This window comes from Protomyctophum bolini (genome assembly GCF_963924005.1).
Source record: "Protomyctophum bolini genome assembly, chromosome: 11".
NCBI lineage: Eukaryota > Metazoa > Chordata > Actinopteri > Myctophiformes > Myctophidae > Protomyctophum > Protomyctophum bolini.
The window spans coordinates 40,976,946-40,997,433 of record NC_137872.1 but is presented as its reverse complement, the minus strand read 5'-3'; the positions used below and the strand labels follow the sequence as shown (position 1 = coordinate 40,997,433).

The following is a 20,488-nucleotide window of genomic DNA, read 5'->3' as shown; positions in this document are numbered from 1 at the left end:
AGTGAGTTTAACATTGTTTAATGTTGTTTAATGCAATCAGATAGGACTTTTCTATGTGGATGTCTGGGCTGTCAAGGCCAGAAAGTAGTTTTTTCCACTCAGTAGGCGTTCCTGCATAACTTCCTGGTTTGATGATGATGTCACGCACATACCATCTATTGACATATTTGGAGAGATAAAAACAGTGTTTTGTCTTTAGAAGTTCTCAGAAATGTCTGAGAAAACGCAACCAAACTAAACTCTTTCAGTCAGTCAGACGGACGTACTGAAATGGCGCAGCAGGGAGTTCAACTGGACCAGGAACAGTTGTGTTGTTCTATCTGTCTGGATCTACTGAAGGATCCAGTGACTGTTCCCTGTGGACACAGCTACTGCAGGAGGTGTATCGAGAGATTCTGGAACCAGGACGATCAGAGAGGAAGGTTCACGTGTCCACAATGCAGACACAGCTTCATCCCAAAACCTGTTCTGAAGAAAAACACCATGTTGGCTGAGGTGGTGGAGAGCCTGAAGAAGACCGGTGAGACTAATTAAAGTTCTCTTGTGTAAATACAGTTCACTGTCTGTCTGTCAGATATAATTTATAAACCAATAAAGAGATGGAACGTCTTATTACAAGAATATAAAAGGCTAACAAGGCAGTGTAGCAGGCTATCTTGAGGGGAAACAATATGCTTAGGTTTCCTGCACAATGTTATTGGCATGGCACCGCCGCCATGCTTGAATTGTTTTTCATAAAAATCCCCCGTAGACATGTTATGAGCTACTTTCTGTCAAGAAGAAGAAATGTTGGAGAAGGGGTCATGCTGCTGCCTCCTGCATTATGTGCAAATGCAAAACAGATGGCATGCAGGGCCGTTCAGTGACTTACGACGAGCGCTTCCAAACTCCAGCACTTCGAAATATAATCATTTGCACAGAATTTCTTGACAGAAAGTAGCTCTACGGTGGATTTTTATGAAAAACAAGCTCGGCAGATTGAAAGAGGATAATTCAAGCTTGGACTACAGCTGCAATGTTGGTGAGTTTAACGTCGTTTAAGACAAGCAGATCGCAAATGCAAATTGGATGAGTTGGGAGTCAATGGAGGGTATTGCAACTCTAGATTCATCCCAAAACATCTAGAGTTGCAAATTGCGGCTAGCAGAGGGGAGCTGTATGTGTCTGTACCCACGTGATGGTCGTTGATGCTCATTAATACATCAAGGGAGGCAATTATGTTTCTGCACTGTCAAATAGGTCTACTTACTATACTAAGATGCCATCAAAGAAAGCTTTTACATGTTAAATTTGTTAACTCGAGCTTCTAAACAAGAAAGCATGTTTATAGTTGTTGCACAGAAATTAGGTCATTTTACATGAAAAGTAATGCTACTTTTGCAATGTAGCCTAATTCAATAAATGTGAAAAGCTTTGGGGGAAGATTAGCCCTGAAACATGTTTATCATGACAGTCATGGTGCAACTGCAGCCTGTTTTATGCAATCGCTACATTTACAGTCCAAACGACGTACATAAACATTCCAATTTCAAAGTCCTCGCCACAGCCACATGTGCCACGGGTGTTAGAAATCTTCTGGTACAGCGATCGCCGATTAGCATTGCTGCATCCCGCGTTGTTTAATAAAAAGCATTTTTATCCGAGCGCCCCAGCTACTTTTTTCAAACGGGGTTCGTTTGGGAAATTCACAGTTGCACACCGAGAGCGCACTTGTCTATTAGTCTGTACTATATCGAACATACACATTTTTATCAAATTCATAAATACATGTCAATCAATTTATCAACAGGACTCCAAGCTGCACCTCCTGAGCACTTCTACGCTGGACCTGGAGATGTAGCCTGTGATGTCTGCACTGGGAGGAGACTGAAAGCTGTGAAGACTTGTCTTCAGTGTCTGGTCTCTTACTGTGACACTCATCTCCAGCCTCACTATCAGTCTCCTGCCTTTAAGAAACACAAGCTGGTCAAAGCCTCTGGTGAGCTTCAGGAGAACATATGCTCCCGTCACAACAGGGTGAGTGAGCTTTTCTGTCGGACCGATCAGCAGTGTATCTGTTCTCTGTGCTCCGTGGAAGAACACAAAGGTCACGATACGACCTCAGCTGCAGCAGAACGGACTGAGAGACAGAAAGAGCTCCATACGAGTCAGCAGAACATCCAGCAGAGAATCCAGGAGAGAGAGAGAGACGTGAAGATGCTTCACCAGGAGGTGGAGTCCATCAACCACTGTGCTGACAGAGCAGTGGGTGACAGTGACACCATCTTTACTGAGCTCATCTCTTCCATGGAGAGAAGACGATCTGAGGTGAGGGAGCTGATCAGAGATCAGCAGAAAAGTGAAGTGAGTCGTGCTGAAGAACTGAGGAGGCGTGTGGAGCAGGAGGTCACTGAACTGAGGAGGAGACATGCTGAGCTGGAGCAGCTCTCACTCACAGAGGATCACATCCGTTTTCTACAGCGTTACACCTCATCCCTCTCAACGATCAGTGGATCTACACACCCAGTCAGCAGCAATGTCCGTCCTCTGAGATACTTTGAAGATGTGACTGTGGCCATGTCTAAGATGAAGGAGAAACTAGAGGACATTCTTACAGAGGAAGGTACAAACATCTCAGAGACAGTGACAAGAGTGGATGTTTTACTGTCAACAGGACAAGAACCGAAGATCATAGCTGACGAACTAGAGGACATTTATACAGAGGAAGGGACAAATGTCTCAGAGCAGGCAGTGAGCATAGTGACGAAATTAAAAAAGAAAAAAAAAAAGATTTGCATGGGCCAGGCACAGGGAGTACTCTCAACACCACCAGAACCCAAGACCAGAGCTGAGTTCTTACAATATTCACGTCCAATCACACTGGATCCAAACACAGCACATGCATACCTGTCTCTGTCGAAAGGGAACAGAAAGGTAACATTTATGAACCAGGATACATTTATGAACCAACCACAGCCACATCCAGATCACCCAGAAAGATTCACTGGAGCTTGGCAGGTTCTGAGTAGAGAGGGTGTGACCGGACGGTGGTACTGGGAGGTACAGTGGAGTGGAGTCATTGTTCACATAGGAGTTTCATATAAAGATATCAACAGAACAAATCCGTTTGATGTCTCTCATGGATCTGGATCTGGATTCGGATTCAATGCTACCTCGTGGGCCTTACGGTGTATCAACGGAATTACGTATGCTTCCATACACGGAGGTCGTGTAACTGACATCCCAGGCCCCATGTCCTCCAGAGTAGGAGTGTACCTGGACCACAGTGCAGGTACACTGTCCTTCTACAGCGTGTCTGACGACACCATGGCACTCCTTCACACAGTCCACACCACGTTCACACACAACCTTCATGTCGGATTTTCCCTTTTTGCACCTGGAGTCACCGCTGAGTTGTGTGAGTAGAATTACTCACCCGCGTCAAATGTTTTCAACCCTCTATATTGCTTTTGTTCTCTCAGCCTGCTTTGTGAGCTTGTAGATCAGCTACTTTAGCCGCTGCATGATGATCTATAATATATATAGGGCCATAAAGTGGTTAATAATCTATTTTAACAATATCATTTTGTTCTCTTGTATATTCATACACACTCTTGGCACCATTTCTCTTGTGATGTCATCACCATTTTATGGAATTGATATTCCATGTGAAATATCGATTACCTTTTTCCAGATTCTTTATTTTCATAATTCATTTTTAATTTCATAAACGGTAACCAACATGATAATATTAGCAGAATTAGAATATGAGAATGTAGAGTAGCCTATGGAAACTGCGCCGACCTAAACGGCAAAGCATTGCAGAGGGTTGTGCGGACAGCCGGACGCATCAGCAGATGCGCTCTCCCCCCCCCCATCCAAACCCTGTACGATGAAATCTTTCAAAGCTGTTTTAATCAAAGCTTGAGGAATCATGAAGGATTCAAGCCATCCCAACCGCAGACTATTTGAGTTGCTGCAGCATGGAAAACGGTTTCGAAGTCTCAAAGCTACTGGAAATAGACTCTTTTTTTTTAACTTTGTGAAAACATGTACATAATGATGTAACAATAAAGTACAACCTTGAACCTTGAATAAATGTCTATTGTTTTATGAGAGTACTTTGTCGTCATATCTGTCACTACTGTGGAGCACAACAGAGAGGCGTTGTATGCTTTATTATCGACTATTTTAAAAAGTCCCTCATTAATATACTGTATATTTTTTAAATGCAATTCATTAGGTTAAAGTCACAGCACATCATATATTACCGGAATCACTTCTGCTCAGACATATAACCAAATTTTTGTTACACTTAACATTGAACAAACAATACATAAACAAACAACCACAGAAAAGATGCACACAAACTAGAACTAATAATATCCTGTAGGCCTATGTGTGTGTGTGTGTGTGTGTGTGTGTGTGTGTGTGTGTGTGTGTGTGTGTGTGTGTGTGTGTATGTGTGTGTGTGTGTGTGTGTGTGTGTGTGTGTGTGTGTGTTTGATTGATTGATTGAAATATTAATTAACAGTTTGTAGAATTACAGTACATTTCAAGCACAAACTCAATACAAAGACTGTTAACTCAGTGGACGACCCAATAAAGCTTTACACTTGTTTACAACAGGGTCCACATTGTTCAATTCATCAAAACATTTAGAGACATACAAATAGACACTTCTATGTAGTTAAAGAACAGAACAGGAATTCATCATATAGGAAGCAAAAGGGGAAAGGATACATATAAGTGAGGGGAAAGGGGCGGGGGGATTCAGATTTTACAGAGGCCAGTTTCGAATTGCAGCCATCCGTAGGTGCCTTTTGAGAGCGGTTTTGAAGGAGTCAAGGGATTCACATGTCTTAATGACTGTTGGTAGGGCGTTCCACATTTTGGTGGCATAGGAGCGAAAATAATTTAGTCCCTTGTTTGTGCCGAATCTGAGTTGTACATGGTTTGTTGTACTCCCTCTGGTGTTGTGGGTGTGGACTTCGTTTACATTAAGGAAGTATTTAGACAGGTACATGGGTATCTTAGTGGTGTATCGAATCTTGTGGACCAGACCCATTGCAAGATGCTGTACTCTGTCGTCGACCCTAAGCCATCCCAGCCTGTCAAAGTGGGCAGGGGTGAGGTGGGTTCGGGGGGTGAGGCCAAGTAGGAGCCTGACCAGTTTGTTTTGGGAGGTCTGGAGCCTTGTTTTAAGGGCCTTTGAGGTGCTGTGGTACCAAGAGGTGGATGCATAGTCAAAGAAACCTTGTACGAGGGCTCCTGTTAAGGTCTTCAAGGTGTTTTCGTTGACCAGTTGACTGTTTTGATTACGTTGGTGGCCATTTTATCACCGGAAAGATTGGCCTCCAGGATGGAACCTAGGTAGGTAATTTCATCTTTTCGTGTGATAATGTTGTCACCCACTCTAACCAAGAAGCCATCTGCCTTGCTGAGATTACTATTTGATCCGAAGAGAATGGATTCAGTTTTTCCCAGGTGTAAGGATAGTTTGTTATCAGCGAGCCAGGTGCAGATTCTACCGAGTTCAGAGCTGTGTGTGTGTGTGTGTGTGTGTGTGTGTTTTATGTATTTGTTGTAAGCTGTGCTGCTGTGCTTACTGCTTGTCCTCTACTGATATTTTCTGTCTTTGCTGCTGTTGTGAGCTCTGCTCTATCAGCTTTTATTTCAAACTGACTATGTATAATGTATGATGTCCATACAATGTGAGTTTGTGCAGGGGCGGAGTTTAGTGCTGTGAGCTGCCATTGGCCCGTTTAGTGTGTGTGTGTGTGTGTGTGTGTTTAGTGTGCGTGTGTGTGTGTGTGTGTGTTCAGATCAGATCAGTGTGCCTTTTTTCCTTTCCCCTCTTTTCTCGGTTGTATTTCAGTTTTAATAGACTTATTTGGAGAGAGAAAAACAGTGTTTTATTTCATAGACGGAACAGAAAAACAAAAGTAGCCTACTGACTCAAGTTTCAACAGTGGATCATTGAACCCCCCCCCCCCACACACACACACACACACACACGCACACGCACACACAAAACCAAGAAGAACCTCCCATTTCCTTGTCCTGTGATATCTGTGGCTTTGATTGCCCCCCTCCCCCCATCACACACAACTGTTTGTCAAACCACGTGACTTGTCTTACATTGGAAAATGAGGCGGCCATGAAACACGGACACGACAGAGCATGTTCGTCTCTTATAGCCTACTCTAAGGTTCGTCTGATGTCTGTACGAAGCCTAAGAAAACTCAAGTTGCGTTTTCTTATGAACGAGTCGCTCGTGACCGACACATCACTAAACGCAACCAAACTCTTTCAGTCAGTCAGACGGACGTACTGAAAATAATGGCGCAGCAGGGAGTTCAACTGGACCGGGAACAGTTGTGTTGTTCTATCTGTCTGGATCTACTGAAGGATCCAGTGACTGTTCCCTGTGGACACAGCTACTGCAGGAGGTGTATCGAGAGATTCTGGAACCAGGACGATCAGAGAGGAAGGTTCTCGTGTCCACAATGCAGACACAGCTTCGTCCCAAAACCTGTTCTGAAGAAAAACACCATGTTGGCTGATGTGGTGGAGAGCCTGAAGAAGACCGGTGAGACTAATTAAAGTTATCTTGTATATACAGTTCACGGTCTGTCTGTCACATATAATTTATAAACCAATAAAGAGATGGAACGTTTTATTACAAGAATATAAAAGGCTAACAAGGCAGTGTAGCGGGTAGCCCCGCAAGCAGAACCCGAATGTAGTAAAGTTTCTGATACTTTGTTTACTTTACCCATTGGGTCCTGCTTCACGCTGGGCTGTCGCCAGTTACGCACAAACAAATACAATGTAAACACGCCATGAGACGGACTTCTGCGCGCTTTTACCATGTTTATTCATGTATTGACATACGAATGTGCGAACTATAAGTACCTTACATACCATACCGACACATCTCCTGTGTCGCGGAAGCCGTTAAGTATTTTTAATCCATGATTGATTAAAAATGTCGCTTCTTCCTACCTTGTTTATTGACACCTCATTGTACCGCCTATCTGGCTAGCTAGTGGTGCTACAGCTATGACGGAGCAGATCAGAGGCAGGGACGTAGCCCGCAAAGCCAACCGCACATCGGGAGGCGGTACAATAAACGGTAAATAAACAAGAAGAAATCAAAGCGACATTTTTAATCAAACATGGATTAAAAATACTTAACGGCTTCCGCGACACAGGAGATTTTATCAGAGGTATGTAAGGTACTTATAGTTCGCACATCCGTAAACAAACACAATAAAAAGCGTCGTAATACCGCGCCGATCGACTAAACGATGAGTTTGTGTATATCCGCGTTCCAACAATCGCATTGAAAAATCTTAGCATGACCAGGAACCCTACGTATAAAGCGCCCATCAAATTTCATAAAAGCTTTATGTAGGGTTCCGAGAGGGGCTATGTAGCGGGCTATCTTGAGGGGAATCAATATGCTTAGGTTTCCTGCACAATGTTATTTTCATGGCGCCGCCGCCATGCTTGAATTAAACAGTGCCATGCTAAGAGCTGAAAAGAAAAATCTTTTTATTTTTTAGGGTGGGCTAGTGAATCATTGTGTGTGTGTGTGTGTGTGATATGAAATGTGAGCTTTAATCATATTCCATCATATTCAAGTGATTTTGGAGAGAAATGAGACGGAGACTCCATTCAGTCACTTTCATAGCCCCTCTCGGAACCCCCTGCGTCAGCCCAATCCGAACCGAACCGGGCTGACCCGTAGGGTCCCTGTGTGGTGATGTGTTTTCGTATGGAAATGATGGAACGCGGACATAAATACCTTCGGTAACGTGGTTTCTGTGATGTTTGAGGACTTCTGTTCGTTTTAGGGCTTCTGAATGTGTGAACTCTAGTTTACAACGTACACCGCTGCGAATTATCCTGTGCCGCGGAAGCCGTTAAGTATTTTTAATCTATGTTTGACCGATTTGGAAGCTTTGATTCCTCTCTTCCTTCCTTGTTTATTTACCGTTTATTGTACCGCCTCCCGCTGTGCGGTTGCCTTGTGCGTGGCTACGTTCCTGCCTCTGATCTGCTCTGTCATAGCTATAGCCACTAGCTAGCCAGATAGGCGGTACAATGAGGTGTCAATAAACAAGGTAGGAAGAGAAGAATCAAAGCGACCAGGGGCCTATTTCACGAATCTTGGATTAACTAATCCAGGATATAGGCCAAAACCAGGCTTTTTAAATCCTGATCTTTACAGCCTGGTTTATTCCGTTCCACTAAAGCCAAGCGAGGCTCAGAATTGGCGGATTTGGCGAGCCGGGATCAGCAAGCCTGGCTTAATAGACAGTCTGGCTTGTTGTCTCTAGACCCATTCTGTGGATCAAAGATTTACTGATCCTTCTTCTTCATGGGGTATTAAGGCAGTTTGCATCCTTAATAGTTGCATTACAGCCCCCTTCTGTATATCTCATTATCTTTACTAATCTATTCAAGACCAACTGATACAAGGATTTAAGCTTCTAAAATAAATACTGCTGCTGTAATTAAAGAGAGAACATACTCTCAATAGTGGATAGACTGAATGATTAACTACCCCAAAAATATAGTTTACATTTTACCACTACTATTAACTTAAAACAGAATTCTTAATATTGTAAGCATAATGATATTGTCGCATTGTGATATTTGGCCATAACTCCCTCCTCTGAGGGAGCTACCTGCTCGCGGGATTGAGGCGTATTGGAGGGTAATCCCTCCTGCACGCTATTGGCGAAACGCCTAAGTTAAGGGGTCCCCCCCATATAGCCCACCCTGACCACTACTCATTGGTCAGGGGCATTTCAGTCACATCTAGCTTGGTGACTCCCAAATGACCCCATGAGGTCAAAGGGAATTACATGGTGTATTACATGCGAATGTTGGGCATAACACAGTTATGACATTCAGAAGAATATAAGATCTTTAAGTTCATAATGTGTTGCAGTGTGATGTGTTGTGAGCTTGCAGATCACCTGTTTGGTGATCTGCTGTGGTGGTATCAGCAGGGTTTGTCTCAGGGTTTGTCTCACTAGCAGGCATTATGTGCAGTGTGGAAGGGCCACATACTATGTTATTTGCTTTTTCATTCTGTCATAGAATGACCACACATGTAAATGCTAATGCATTATATTTTCACTTAAATGCGTTCATTATCTGATGGTTATAAAGCATTTCTCTTATCTCATTTGACTTTTCATATTTGCCATTTCATTTGAATTGTGGCAATATTGTGAAAATAGCCAATCTACAAGCTCGTTGTGAACTTGTAGATCGGGTATTTTCACAAGTGTTGCTCTTTCTTTATCATTTAATAATCTGGCAACAGTTTGAGCACCAGGTGTTGTATAGGCCAAAGAGCCAAAGAGGGGCTGATGTAGGTGGCCCAGCAATGCCTGGAGTTGCCTGACTGGCAGCTATTATGGACTGTGTGGATGGGCCAACAGGGGCAGGCATTATGTGTCGTGTGGCAGAGCCAGCAGGCATTATGCGTTGTGTCGATTTAGGAGTTGTGTGGCAGGGCCAGCAATACCTGGGTTTACTGTAGATGCTGAGAGAGTGAGCACAGGTCTGGTGATGGTAGAGGTGGCATTTGTCATAGGCAGTGGCAGTAGCACACAGGGCGGCAGTGACCCCAGGAGAGTGTAGCAGTATCCTTTGACTTGTAAGGGTCAATCCAGAACCCCCTAAATGAACCATGATCCCTGGACCCCACTTTGAATGCATGCAATGTTAATAATGCAACATGATAGGCCTACATCTTTTTCTATAAAGCTTTTTACATACCCGTATAACTTCAATTTGTTCACAATCATCACTTGAGTGTGTTCTTACAAGCTGGCTTTTTTTTCATGAACAAATAAATCGCCATTGTTGTATATTACACTGTTATGCCCATAGAATATTCTCTTTTATAGTGACAGAGGCATACTATATAGCAAATGAAAGCTATAAACCTCTACTTTCACCAGGAAGAGAGAGTAAATCTCTGCCATCTTTAGTTTTCAAAATGTAGCAAATTTGAATGAGTCTAGTACTTTTCAGTCTAGCACTTCAAGTCTCTCGTTTTTGACCAGTCACATTCATATACCCATAGCATATTTCTGTAATAATGTGAACATGTCACGGAATATACCAATTGAAAGAGGAGCCTTTCCTCTTTAACCAGAAAATAAAATTGTGTTCGTAGCATGTTGCATTCTGTAGATACAGGCAGTTTTATACCTGCTCAGTTTCAAGCTTAACAGGAATCTTTAAAAATGCTTTTGGAGTCATTTATTTTTTTTGAAGCACACTTTTGTTATGCCCATAGAATATTCTCTTTTATAGTGACAGAGGCATACTATATAGCAAATTAAAGCTATAAACCTCTACTTTCACCAGGAAGAGAGAGTAAATCTCTGCCATCTTTAGTTTTCAAAATGTAACTCACTCTTTATTTATTAGGCCTACAGATTTTTTGACAACACATCTGTAGCCTACAACTTATAATGACATGTGTACAGCCAAAGCATGTAAGTTGAAGGGATAAAAAAGAGTCATGATGAAAAGTATCTGTGGATTTGTAAATGGCGTTAATATACAGTATGTCTATATAGAAAAAGGAAAAAGATGTAACAATTTCATTCTCCCAACAATTAAAAACAAAGAAAGGAGCATTTCCATGAGGTTTGGCATGCAGAGGGCAGACATAAGGCTGATGGAGCCAATCAGAGGCCTTTGTTGAAGTAGACTTGTTGGACACTCTCTCCGTACCGAGACACGATGGAGTCTCTCAACTCTGGCTCCAGGAGCTGTGGGGTGGAGAGAGACATTAGAAGAGTTACTATGGTGAAAGAAATGAAAATGCCATGTCGTTACACTGCATAGCTGATCTACAAGCTCACAACGCGTCACAGCTGATCTACGAGCTCACAACGCGTCACGCTGCGACGCGTTGTGAGCTTGTAGATCAGCTATTTTTGTCCAAAAGCGTGATTTCATCCCCTGTAACACTCCCTGCATGTGAGGGAATCAAAGTATTCTCAGACTACTTACCATCTCTGAGGGAACAGCGAGCAGGCGGCAGGGACCATGACCACCAGGCTGGAGTATTAACACACACACACACACACACACACACACACACACACACACACACACACACACACACACACACACACACACACACACACACACACACCTTTAGTATAAATTTGAACCTTTGAAAGACAACACAATCAGCTAAACCAGTGGTTCCCCAAAGTTCTCAAGAGTTCCAGGGGGGTGTCTGTAACTCTGAGAGTGTACAAACGTTTGTACACTCTCAGATTTACATTAACATTGATTTTACAATATAAATTGGTGGTCCCAGAGATATAAATGCCATTAAATGGGGGTCCGTAGACTAATAATGCATGTCAAACTGGGAGTCCTTGAAATTAAACGGGTTGAGAATCATTGCTAGAGCAGTAAAAATATTATCTTATGGGGGTCCCTGGCATATCTTTTCAAATGGGGCTAATTAGTGTCAATTTGGGGGTCCTTGAAATGAAAAGGTTTGGGAACCACTGGCCTAAACATGGTAATAATAAAAGCTACTTACAGTACAACACTCCCACCAGCACCACTTGAATTGGTCCATGTAGATATGTGATCCTCTGACACACACACACACACACACACACACACACAAACAAACAGCTGTTATTATTCAAAAATGGCAAATCTACAAGCTCACGATGTGTGATTTATTAGATTATTGTTATTACATTTTCTGAAAACACCTACAAGCCCGTAGATGTATCTATACAATTTAACATGTATACATTATTATGACACAATATGCTGATAGGACAGCTCTGTCAGCTATTCAATAGCAGTAACAACAACAACAAGTCAGTCAGTACTAGTACTGTAGTACAGTATAGTCTACACAAGTATCCAATGCCAAGCTGGGTCTAAAAACCCATCGACTATAACTCAAAAGACATCTGGGCATTAAAATAGTTTGTATTGCAAGGTCTTCTATTCTTTATCAGCATGCTTGGTTAAATAGACGATGCTAACATGCTAATCGGGCGTTAGCATTGCCTCCCTTTAGGCTCTTTGGCCAAAGATAGAATACAATAATTGTGCAATATAAATATTACGTTGTGAGTGACGTTACCTCTTTTACGTGTTGCTGCTGCTGCTGCTCTCCATACTTCCTTCCACAGGCAGTGAGAAATGAGAATACTACTAGGCCAGCATCTTCTTATCCAAAACAATAGTTAGAAAGCGACGCGAGGTTGATCCAAAACATAAAAGCTAAACAGACCATTAGAGATTAGACTATTCATTTAATGCCCCCCCCCCCCCCCCCCCCGGTGGAAAAATAGCTGGGAGGAGACGGGAGGTGGAAAAATAGCTGGGAGGAGACGGGAGGAGATGCATATTGCGTGGAATGTCCACTCGAGCCGACTGGCTGGCGAGAATGATAGACTGGGGCCCAGGCTAATCCGCTGCGGGGGAGGGCACGGAGAAAGCCAATCGCGGGACCGAATTTTTTACACAATTGGCTGTTGTGTGGAAAACTCGCCCTCCCCTAGTTTCTGCTCCTGCGAGCAAGGGGGTTGTTTTCCAGACAGGGGCCAGACTGGTGAGGTTCATGGGTTCATTTAGCATGCCGAAGTTTGTGCTATTGCCATTGAGAATGCATTGGGCGTTTAAGTTAAATAACTCAGAAACTACAAAACATTTCAAAGTAAAAAGTTCCAGCATGTGTTTCCACAGTAAGCTGAATTTTACAAAGTGTGAATGGACTTTCTAGGGGAAAGTGATTTTTTGAAGTGCCACTATCTGCCTATAAATGTCTCAAATTTGAAAGCACTATTTCTAAAACTATGAAACATTTCAAAGATTCCTTTTCAGGCACACATGTCCACCGTAGGATGAACCTAAATAGGTTTGAATGGGGTTTCTAGGTGTAAGTATGTAGGACTATGGGTGAAACGTCATAATGGTAATATGTTGTAAAACAATGAGTAATGGTAATATTTAGTGGTTTTCACTTTTACAAAAAAATTTAAAAAAAATATAATATAATAATTCTTCTTAACCGTGCACTTGCACGACAGCAAACCTATTCATGGGGAACATTCACCAAAAGCAGCTGATCTACAAGCTCACAAGCTGTCATGATGTTGTGCAGCCTATATATTTTGGTTATTTGATTTTATATAGTGCTTAAATTAGTCCTTTAATGCAGACCGATACAAATAAGGCAACATAAACCCATAATAATTGAATAAATCTGGAAAACATCATTGGTTTGTGATCAGTTTGACTGCTTAATGAACAGTAAAGACATCAGGATTAGGTTAAACCTGGCTGTTAGCCTGGTCCGGAGCAGGCTAAGTCCAAAGCATAAGTTTCCATGGTAATTTATGTAGCATCACTTTCATGAAACCGAATCAAGCCTCAACATATCCAGGTTAACTGGTTAAGTTAATCTGGCAAGATCAACCAGCTTTCATGAAACCGGTTAAGCACTGATCCAGGATATATTAAGCCAGGATATGTGTTAAAGCCTGGCTTAATCTCTAATCCAAGTTTCGTGAAATAGGCCCCAGATCGGTCAAACAAAGCACAGGAGAATTCGCAGCGGTATTTATATGTACTTATAGTTCACACATTCAGAATAACTCACACGAACAGAAGCCCTCAAACGGCACAGAAACAACGTATCCATGGTATTTATGTTTATTTATGTCCGCGTACCAGGTGGCAGGGTAGAGGTGGAATAGGACCCCATGGCTACTGGGTCTCAAAAATGTCAGAAACTTCAGTACCATTGGGTTCTGACTTGTGGGGCAATCACTTTCAGTAGTAGAGGCCTGCAGAGAGAGAGAGAGAGGGAGGAGGGGGGGGAGAGAGAGTTGTACCACTCAGTTCACACAGGTGTGATTTTTTAAATAATGGGATGAATCTAGATTTGCAATACCCTCCATTGACTCCCAACTCATCAAATTTATGTTTGCGATATGCTTGTCTTAAACTACGTTAAACTCACCAACATTGCAGCTGTAGTCCAAGCTTGAATTATCCTCTTTCAATCTGCCGAGCTTGTTTTTCATAAAATTCCCCTGTAGACATGTTATGAGCTACTTTCTGTCAAGAAGAAGAAATGTTGGAGTTTGGAAGCGCTCGTTTTTATTAAGGGGTCGCGCTGCTGCCTCCTGCATTATGTGCAAATGCGCAAATGCGCACTCTTGACAGAAAGTAGCTTGTGTCTACGTTGGATTTTTATGGAAGAGCTGGATAATTCAAGCTTGGACTACAGCTGCAATGTTGGTGAGTTTAACGTCGTTTAAGGCAAGCAGATCGCAAACGCAAATTGGATGAGTTGGGAGTCAATGGAGGGTATTTGCAACTAGATTCATCCCATTATAAAAAAATCTAGAGTTGCAAATTGCGGCTAGCAGAGTGTCTGTACCCAGTTGATGGTCGTTGATGCTTATTATTAATACATCAAGGAAGGCAATTATGTTTCTGCACTGTCAAATAGGTCCTAAGATTCCATCAAAGAAAGATTTTCTTTTACATGTTAAGTTTGTTAACTCGAGCTAGGTTCTAAACAAGAAAGCATGTTTATACCTGTAGTTGTTGCACAGAAATGAGGTAATTTTACATGAAAAGTAATGCTACTTTTGTAATGTAGCCTAATTAAATAAAACATGTGAAAAGCTTGGGGGGGAGATAAATCATGAAATTTTTAAATCTGTCATTTGTCTGGAAAATAAAATTGTGTTTAAAATATTGTGAAAAATATTATCGTGACGCCCCCCCAGTGCCTCCCCATGCGATGCCTCCCCAGTGCCTCCCCCATGAGTGTCTGCCCAGTGCCTCACCCATTGTCTGCCCAGTGCAGTGCCTCCCCCAGTGTCTGCCCAGTGCCTCCCCAGTGTCTGCCCAGTGCCTCCCCAGTGTCTGCCTAGTGCCCCCCTAGTGTCTCCAATAGCAATACAAGAGCAATAATATAAATGAATCTTAATTAATTAATCAAAAATTTCGGCAAAGAAGGTCCCCCCCCCCCCGTGCCCAGCACCATGCCAAAGCTTTTTCCTGCATGTAACTGTATATAACACAGAATGGTGGTAAGGCAGATAGACGGTAACAAAAACAATAGTTACTAGGAAGCCAAGTCATGCTGGCTCAATTAGGTTACCAAATATGAGGGTACAGGCACATACAAATGAAATACATTTTATCAAATTCATAAATACATGTCGATCAATCTTTCAACAGGACTCCAAGCTGCACCTCCTGAGCTAAGCTGGAGCTTCTATGCTGGACCTGGAGATGTGGCCTGTGATGTCTGCACTGGGTGGACACTGAAAGCTGTGAAGACTTGTCTTCAGTGTCTGGTTTCTTACTGTGACACTCATATCCAGCCTCACTATCAGTCTCCTGCCTTTAAGAAACACAAGTTGGTCAAAGCCTCTGGTGAGCTTCAGGAGAACATATGCTCTCGTCACAACAGGGTGAGTGAGCTTTTCTGTCGGACCGATCAGCAGTGTATCTGTTCTCTGTGCTCCGTGGAAGAACACAAAGGTCACGATACGACCTCAGCTGCAGCAGAACGGACTGAGAGACAGAAAGAGCTCCATACGAGTCAGCAGAACATCCAGCAGAGAATCCAGGAGAGAGAGAAAGACGTGAAGGTGCTTCACCAGGAGTTGGAGTCCATCAACCACTGTGCTGACAGAGCAGTGGATGACAGTGACACCATCTTTACTGAGCTCATCTCTTCCATGGAGAAAAGACGATCTGAGGTGAGGGAGCTCATCAGAGATCAGCAGAAATTTGAAGTGAGTCGTGCTGAAGAACTGAGGAGGTGTGTGGAGCAGGAGGTCACTGAACTGAGGAGGACACATGCTGAGCTGGAGCAGCTCTCACTCACAGAAGATCACATCCATTTTCTACAGCATTACACCTCATCCCTCTCAACGATCAGTGAATCTACACACCCAGTCAGCAGCAATGTCCGTCCTCTGAGATACTTTGAAGATGTGACTGTGGCCATGTCTAAGATGAAGGAGAAACTAGAGGACATTCTTACAGAGGACGGTGCAAACGTCTCAGAGACAGTGAAAAGAGTGGATGTTTTACTGTCAACAGGACAAGAACCGAAGATCATAGCTGACGAACTAGAGGACATTTATACAGAGGAAGGGACAAATGTCTCAGAGACAGTGAACAGAGTGGATGTTTTACCGTCAACAGCACCAGAACCCAAGACCAGAGCTGAGTTCTTACAATATTCACGTCCGATCACACTGGATCCAAACACCGCAAATCAATGCCTGTCTTTGTCTAAAGGGAACAGAAAAGTAACAGTGATGGACAAACCACAATTACATACTGATCACTCGGAGAGATTTACTGGAGTGTGGCAGGTGCTGAGTAGAGAGGCTCTGACAGGACGCTGTTACTGGGAGGTAGAGTTGAGTGGATACTGTGGCCGTATAGCAGTCTCACATGAAGACATCAGCAGAACAGGTGATGGTGAATGTGGATTTGGATCCAATGACAAATCGTGGTCTTTAGGATGTACCAAACAAGGTTATAGTTTCATACACGGAGGTATTGGAACTGACATCCCAGTGCGCTATGTGTACTCCAGAGTAGGAGTGTACTTGGACCACAGTGCAGGTACTCTGTCCTTCTACAGCGTGTCTGATGACACCATGACGCTCCTTCACACAGTCCACACCACGTTCACCCAAAACCTCCATGCTGGACTTTGGCTTTATTCATCACCTGGAGACACTGCCGAGTTGTGTGACCTGGAGCAGCTCTCATTCACAGAGGAATTCCAATTCCAAGTCCGAGAGCGTTGCTGCTCTCTTGAATCTACACCAGTCAGCAACGATGACTGGGTGTATCTCAGCGACCAGAGATACGTTGAAGATGAGACTGTGGCCGAGTCCAATATGAGAGACAAACTAGAGGACAGTCTCACAGGGGAAGGGACAAACATCTCAGAGACGGTGAGCAGAATGGATGTTTCACTGTCTACATCACCAGAACCCAAGACCAGAGCTGAGTTCTTACAATATTCACGTCCAATCACACTGGATCCAAACACGGCACATGTATACCTGTCTCTGTCGAAAGGGAACAGAAAAGTAATGCATATGATTGAACCACAATCATACCCTGATCACCCAGAGAGATTCACTGAATGTTATCAGGTTCTGAGTAGAGAGGGTCTGAGTGGACGCTGGTACTCTGAGGTAAAGTGGAGTGCACTCGTTGTTGGACTCGTTGCTGTAGCAGTTTCATATAAAGATATCCTCAGAAAAGGGTTAGTTTGGAAAAGTGGATTTGGATTCAATGATCGGTCGTGGGCTTTAGGGTGTTGTTCCAACGGTTTCGGAATCGTGCACAGAGGCTCTAGAACTCCCATCTCATGCCGGGTCCCTGTGTCCTCCAGAGTAGGAGTGTACCTGGACCACAGTGCAGGTACTCTGTCCTTCTACAATGTGTCTGACACCATGACGCTCCTCCACACAGTCCACACCACATTCACCCAAAACCTCCATTTTGGATTTTATCTTCATCCAGAGTATGACAGAGGAATCACTGCTGAGTTGTGTGACCTCGAGCGTGCGTTGTGAGCTTGTTGATCAGCTATTTTAGTATGATATGATGAAGTATATTAAAGTAGTTAATGTAGCAGAACACTTCAGCAGATGTGCTCTCCCCCATCCAAGCCCTGTACGATGAACGCTGTGTCAATCAAAGCTCGAGGAATCATGCAGGATTAAAGCCGTCCCAAACGACTGTTGCTGCAGCATGGAAAACTGTTTCGCAGTCTCAAAGCCACTGGAAATAGACAAAAAACTTTGCTACTACAGGGAAAACATGCGAAAAGCTTCTTTCTCTGAACAATCAAGATACATGAACGAACTGATAAAAAACTAGAGTGAAACACACACACACGAGACACCACACACACCTGACACCACACACACTCACACACACCTTTGCCTTCTTCTCGCGCTAGTGTGGTCAAATTGGACCTTCCTAAGATACATTTGTTGTGCATATGATTGTTCACACAAAGTTCACCTAACTTTGGAAAACATGCACAGCATGTATATATTGATGTATTGTAATGTAACAAAGTACAACCTTGAATTAATGTCGTATATATATATCTTTTTTTTTTATGAGAGTACTTTGTCTTCGTAACTGTCACATTGTGTGCTTGTTATTGGCTATTTAAAAATGTCCCTCTTTAATATTCTTTTGATTGCAATTTATTGGGTTCAAGTCACAGCACATATCGGAATCACGTCTGCTCAACCTAATTTTTGTTAATTTTAGAAATTTGAAAAGTTGTGAAATGGGACATTCTGCTGCATGAGTACAGTTTCCTGTACAAAAGGCCTGTTTTGATGCCAATAAAAGTCCTGGTCTAAAATTAATTTGGAATTCCGGACTTTTACTACTTACCAGTATTTCTACATTGCAGTATTGATATTAAAACGTGTGAATACCTTTTGCAACACTGATTATCAATCCATGACCAATATGTTGGACGTTTCTGGCTCGGCTAAAATGCAGTGGGTTTTCTGCTCGATGATGTAGCGATCATCTTATTTGTGAAAACATTTCAGTGACGGTGTGAGATGATCTGCAAGGAAAACGAGCCCTGTTGTCTCTAGGTTGTTTTAACTAAGTTAAAGTTTATTTTATTATCCACCACTTGTACCAAAAAATCTTAGACAGCCACTGCTGGCGCAATACAATGTTTATTCTTCCTTGTAATGTATTGTGTGAAACGTTGACGTTAATTCTTTGCGATCGCATATTGCTGACATTAGTGCACATTTAGTTATTAATAATACAAACAAAAGTAGTCTCATTAGAATAAAGGGATTTACTTAAAATAGGCTATCGCACATGTGTGTCTTCTCCATGTTCTCCCAGATAGACAGTAGGCGCACACCACAGAGTCAGAGAGCATGCGGGTCGTGCATGCGCCTGCCTGGATGCGCATGCACACACGGTTCGCGCGGACACCGTGAATGGTTAACAGCAGCCTGGCTGCCACCATGACCTCAGATATCAGAGTTCACATGAGGACAGAGTCGGTCAGCGTGCTGTTGAGCAAACACAAGACTCACTGAATGAGGGGGTTTCATCGTCTCTCTTTGGAGAAGCCCCTCTAATTACAAAAGTTGAAGCACAATGTAGAGGACCCCCAAATGTACATGTATTTTGACACAGACCCCCAGGAGAGGACCTTTCAAAATTATTCCAAATTGTTCACATTTTTTAGTAAAAAAACCAAATTGGTTAAACTGATTTTGATGATATAAGCAATATTTCTGGGAACCCCAGAGGGTCCCTCGTCCCCACTTTGAGGACCACTTGCTCCAAGTGATTTTAATGCCGGAGGTTAAACCAGTGTCCAGGTGTGCCTTGAGATTGTGCAACAACAACCACCACACAATTATGAAAGTGATCTGTCTCTTCTTGCAGAAGGTGTTCTGTGGACATGGGTATTGAAAGCAGTGTTGTTTTTGGCGGCACGTTTTAGTCATAGTCTCTTGCGTAGTTTTAGTCTCATTTTAGTCACCCGGAATGTTTTAGTGTTGGTCTAGTTTTAGTCGACTAAATGTCATAAGATTTTAGGCGACTAAATCTACAGTTGATTTAGTCGACTGAAATGTATTCTGGCAGGCCTCGATGCCGTCGTAAATGACTGTTTTTACACTTGCTGAAAATTGTCAGCATGCAACCAAGTGTAAAATGACTTATAGGCCTATACTGGATCTCTTGTCCACTAGTCCCCTTCCTAACATTTTAGGTTTTTTTTTAGAAAATCTTCAGTATATTTAGTTTTAGTCATCATAGCTTAGTTTCCATGTAGTTTTCGTCAGTGAAAAAAGGTAGTCGACAAACATTTTTCGTCTTAGTTTTAGTCGACAAAATCAACATTGATGGGTATTAATTGCAGCGTGTGTCGTTCTCTTTGCAGGTTATGTGGACATGAGTACACCGTGTTCTTTGACTATATAGAAGTGTCTATTTGTACGTCTCTAAATGTTTTGATGAATTGAACAAGGTGGACCCTCTTGTAAAACAAGTGCAATGGTTAATTGGGTCGTCCACTCACAGTTAACACTAATTCTTTGTATTGAGTTTGTGCTTGAAATGTAGGCCTACTGTAATTCCGCAAACTGTTAAAGGAAGACTGACACGCCCCTCGGGAGCTAATAACTGCTATCAAACAATGCTATCATGATTCTGACGTCAGAGTGGCGAAAGCTTTCCCCAACGACTTCTATGCGGGCTCGCCGGGCTTGGTGGCCGTGGTAGCATAGCAACTTATGCTACTATTTTGGTGTCACATTTAGCTTGAATACTGGGTGAAAGTCTCATTAAAAAAATTATTTTTTCGCAACATTGTTCAGGTGAACTGTGTGTTTATGCTTGTTCATTGTAATAATCAATA

General features: G+C 42.7%; 1 protein-coding gene and 1 long non-coding RNA gene across 2 annotated transcripts; one reads left to right on the top strand and one right to left on the bottom strand.

Annotated features, from left to right (window-relative positions):
- Window positions 1-221: 221 nt before the first annotated feature.
- Window positions 222-18,372, top strand: LOC308323508 (uncharacterized protein). Its single transcript, XM_080775236.1, has 5 exons — window positions 222-520; window positions 1,790-2,637; window positions 2,791-3,397; window positions 6,296-6,571; window positions 15,265-18,372. Exons 1-5 carry the CDS (start codon window positions 271-273, stop codon window positions 17,637-17,639), a joined length of 4,356 nt encoding a protein of 1,451 aa, XP_080631362.1. The 5' UTR covers window positions 222-270; the 3' UTR covers window positions 17,640-18,372.
- Window positions 11,043-12,259, bottom strand: LOC308324484. Its single transcript, XR_013964919.1, has 3 exons — window positions 12,146-12,259; window positions 11,582-11,636; window positions 11,043-11,082 (listed from the first exon to the last, which is right to left on the bottom strand). It is a non-coding gene; the product is annotated as an uncharacterized lncRNA (long non-coding RNA).
- Window positions 18,373-20,488: the final 2,116 nt, after the last annotated feature.

Coding starts and splice junctions, on each gene's coding strand:
- LOC308323508 (XM_080775236.1), top strand. CDS start 271: ATGGCGCAGCAGGGAGTTCAACTGGACCAGGAACAGTTGTGTTGTTCT. Junction 2,638..2,790: donor AGACAGTGACAAGAGTGGAT/GTTTTACTGTCA, acceptor GGCCAGGCACAG/GGAGTACTCTCAACACCACC. Junction 6,572..15,264: donor GGAGAGCCTGAAGAAGACCG/GTGAGACTAATT, acceptor ATCTTTCAACAG/GACTCCAAGCTGCACCTCCT.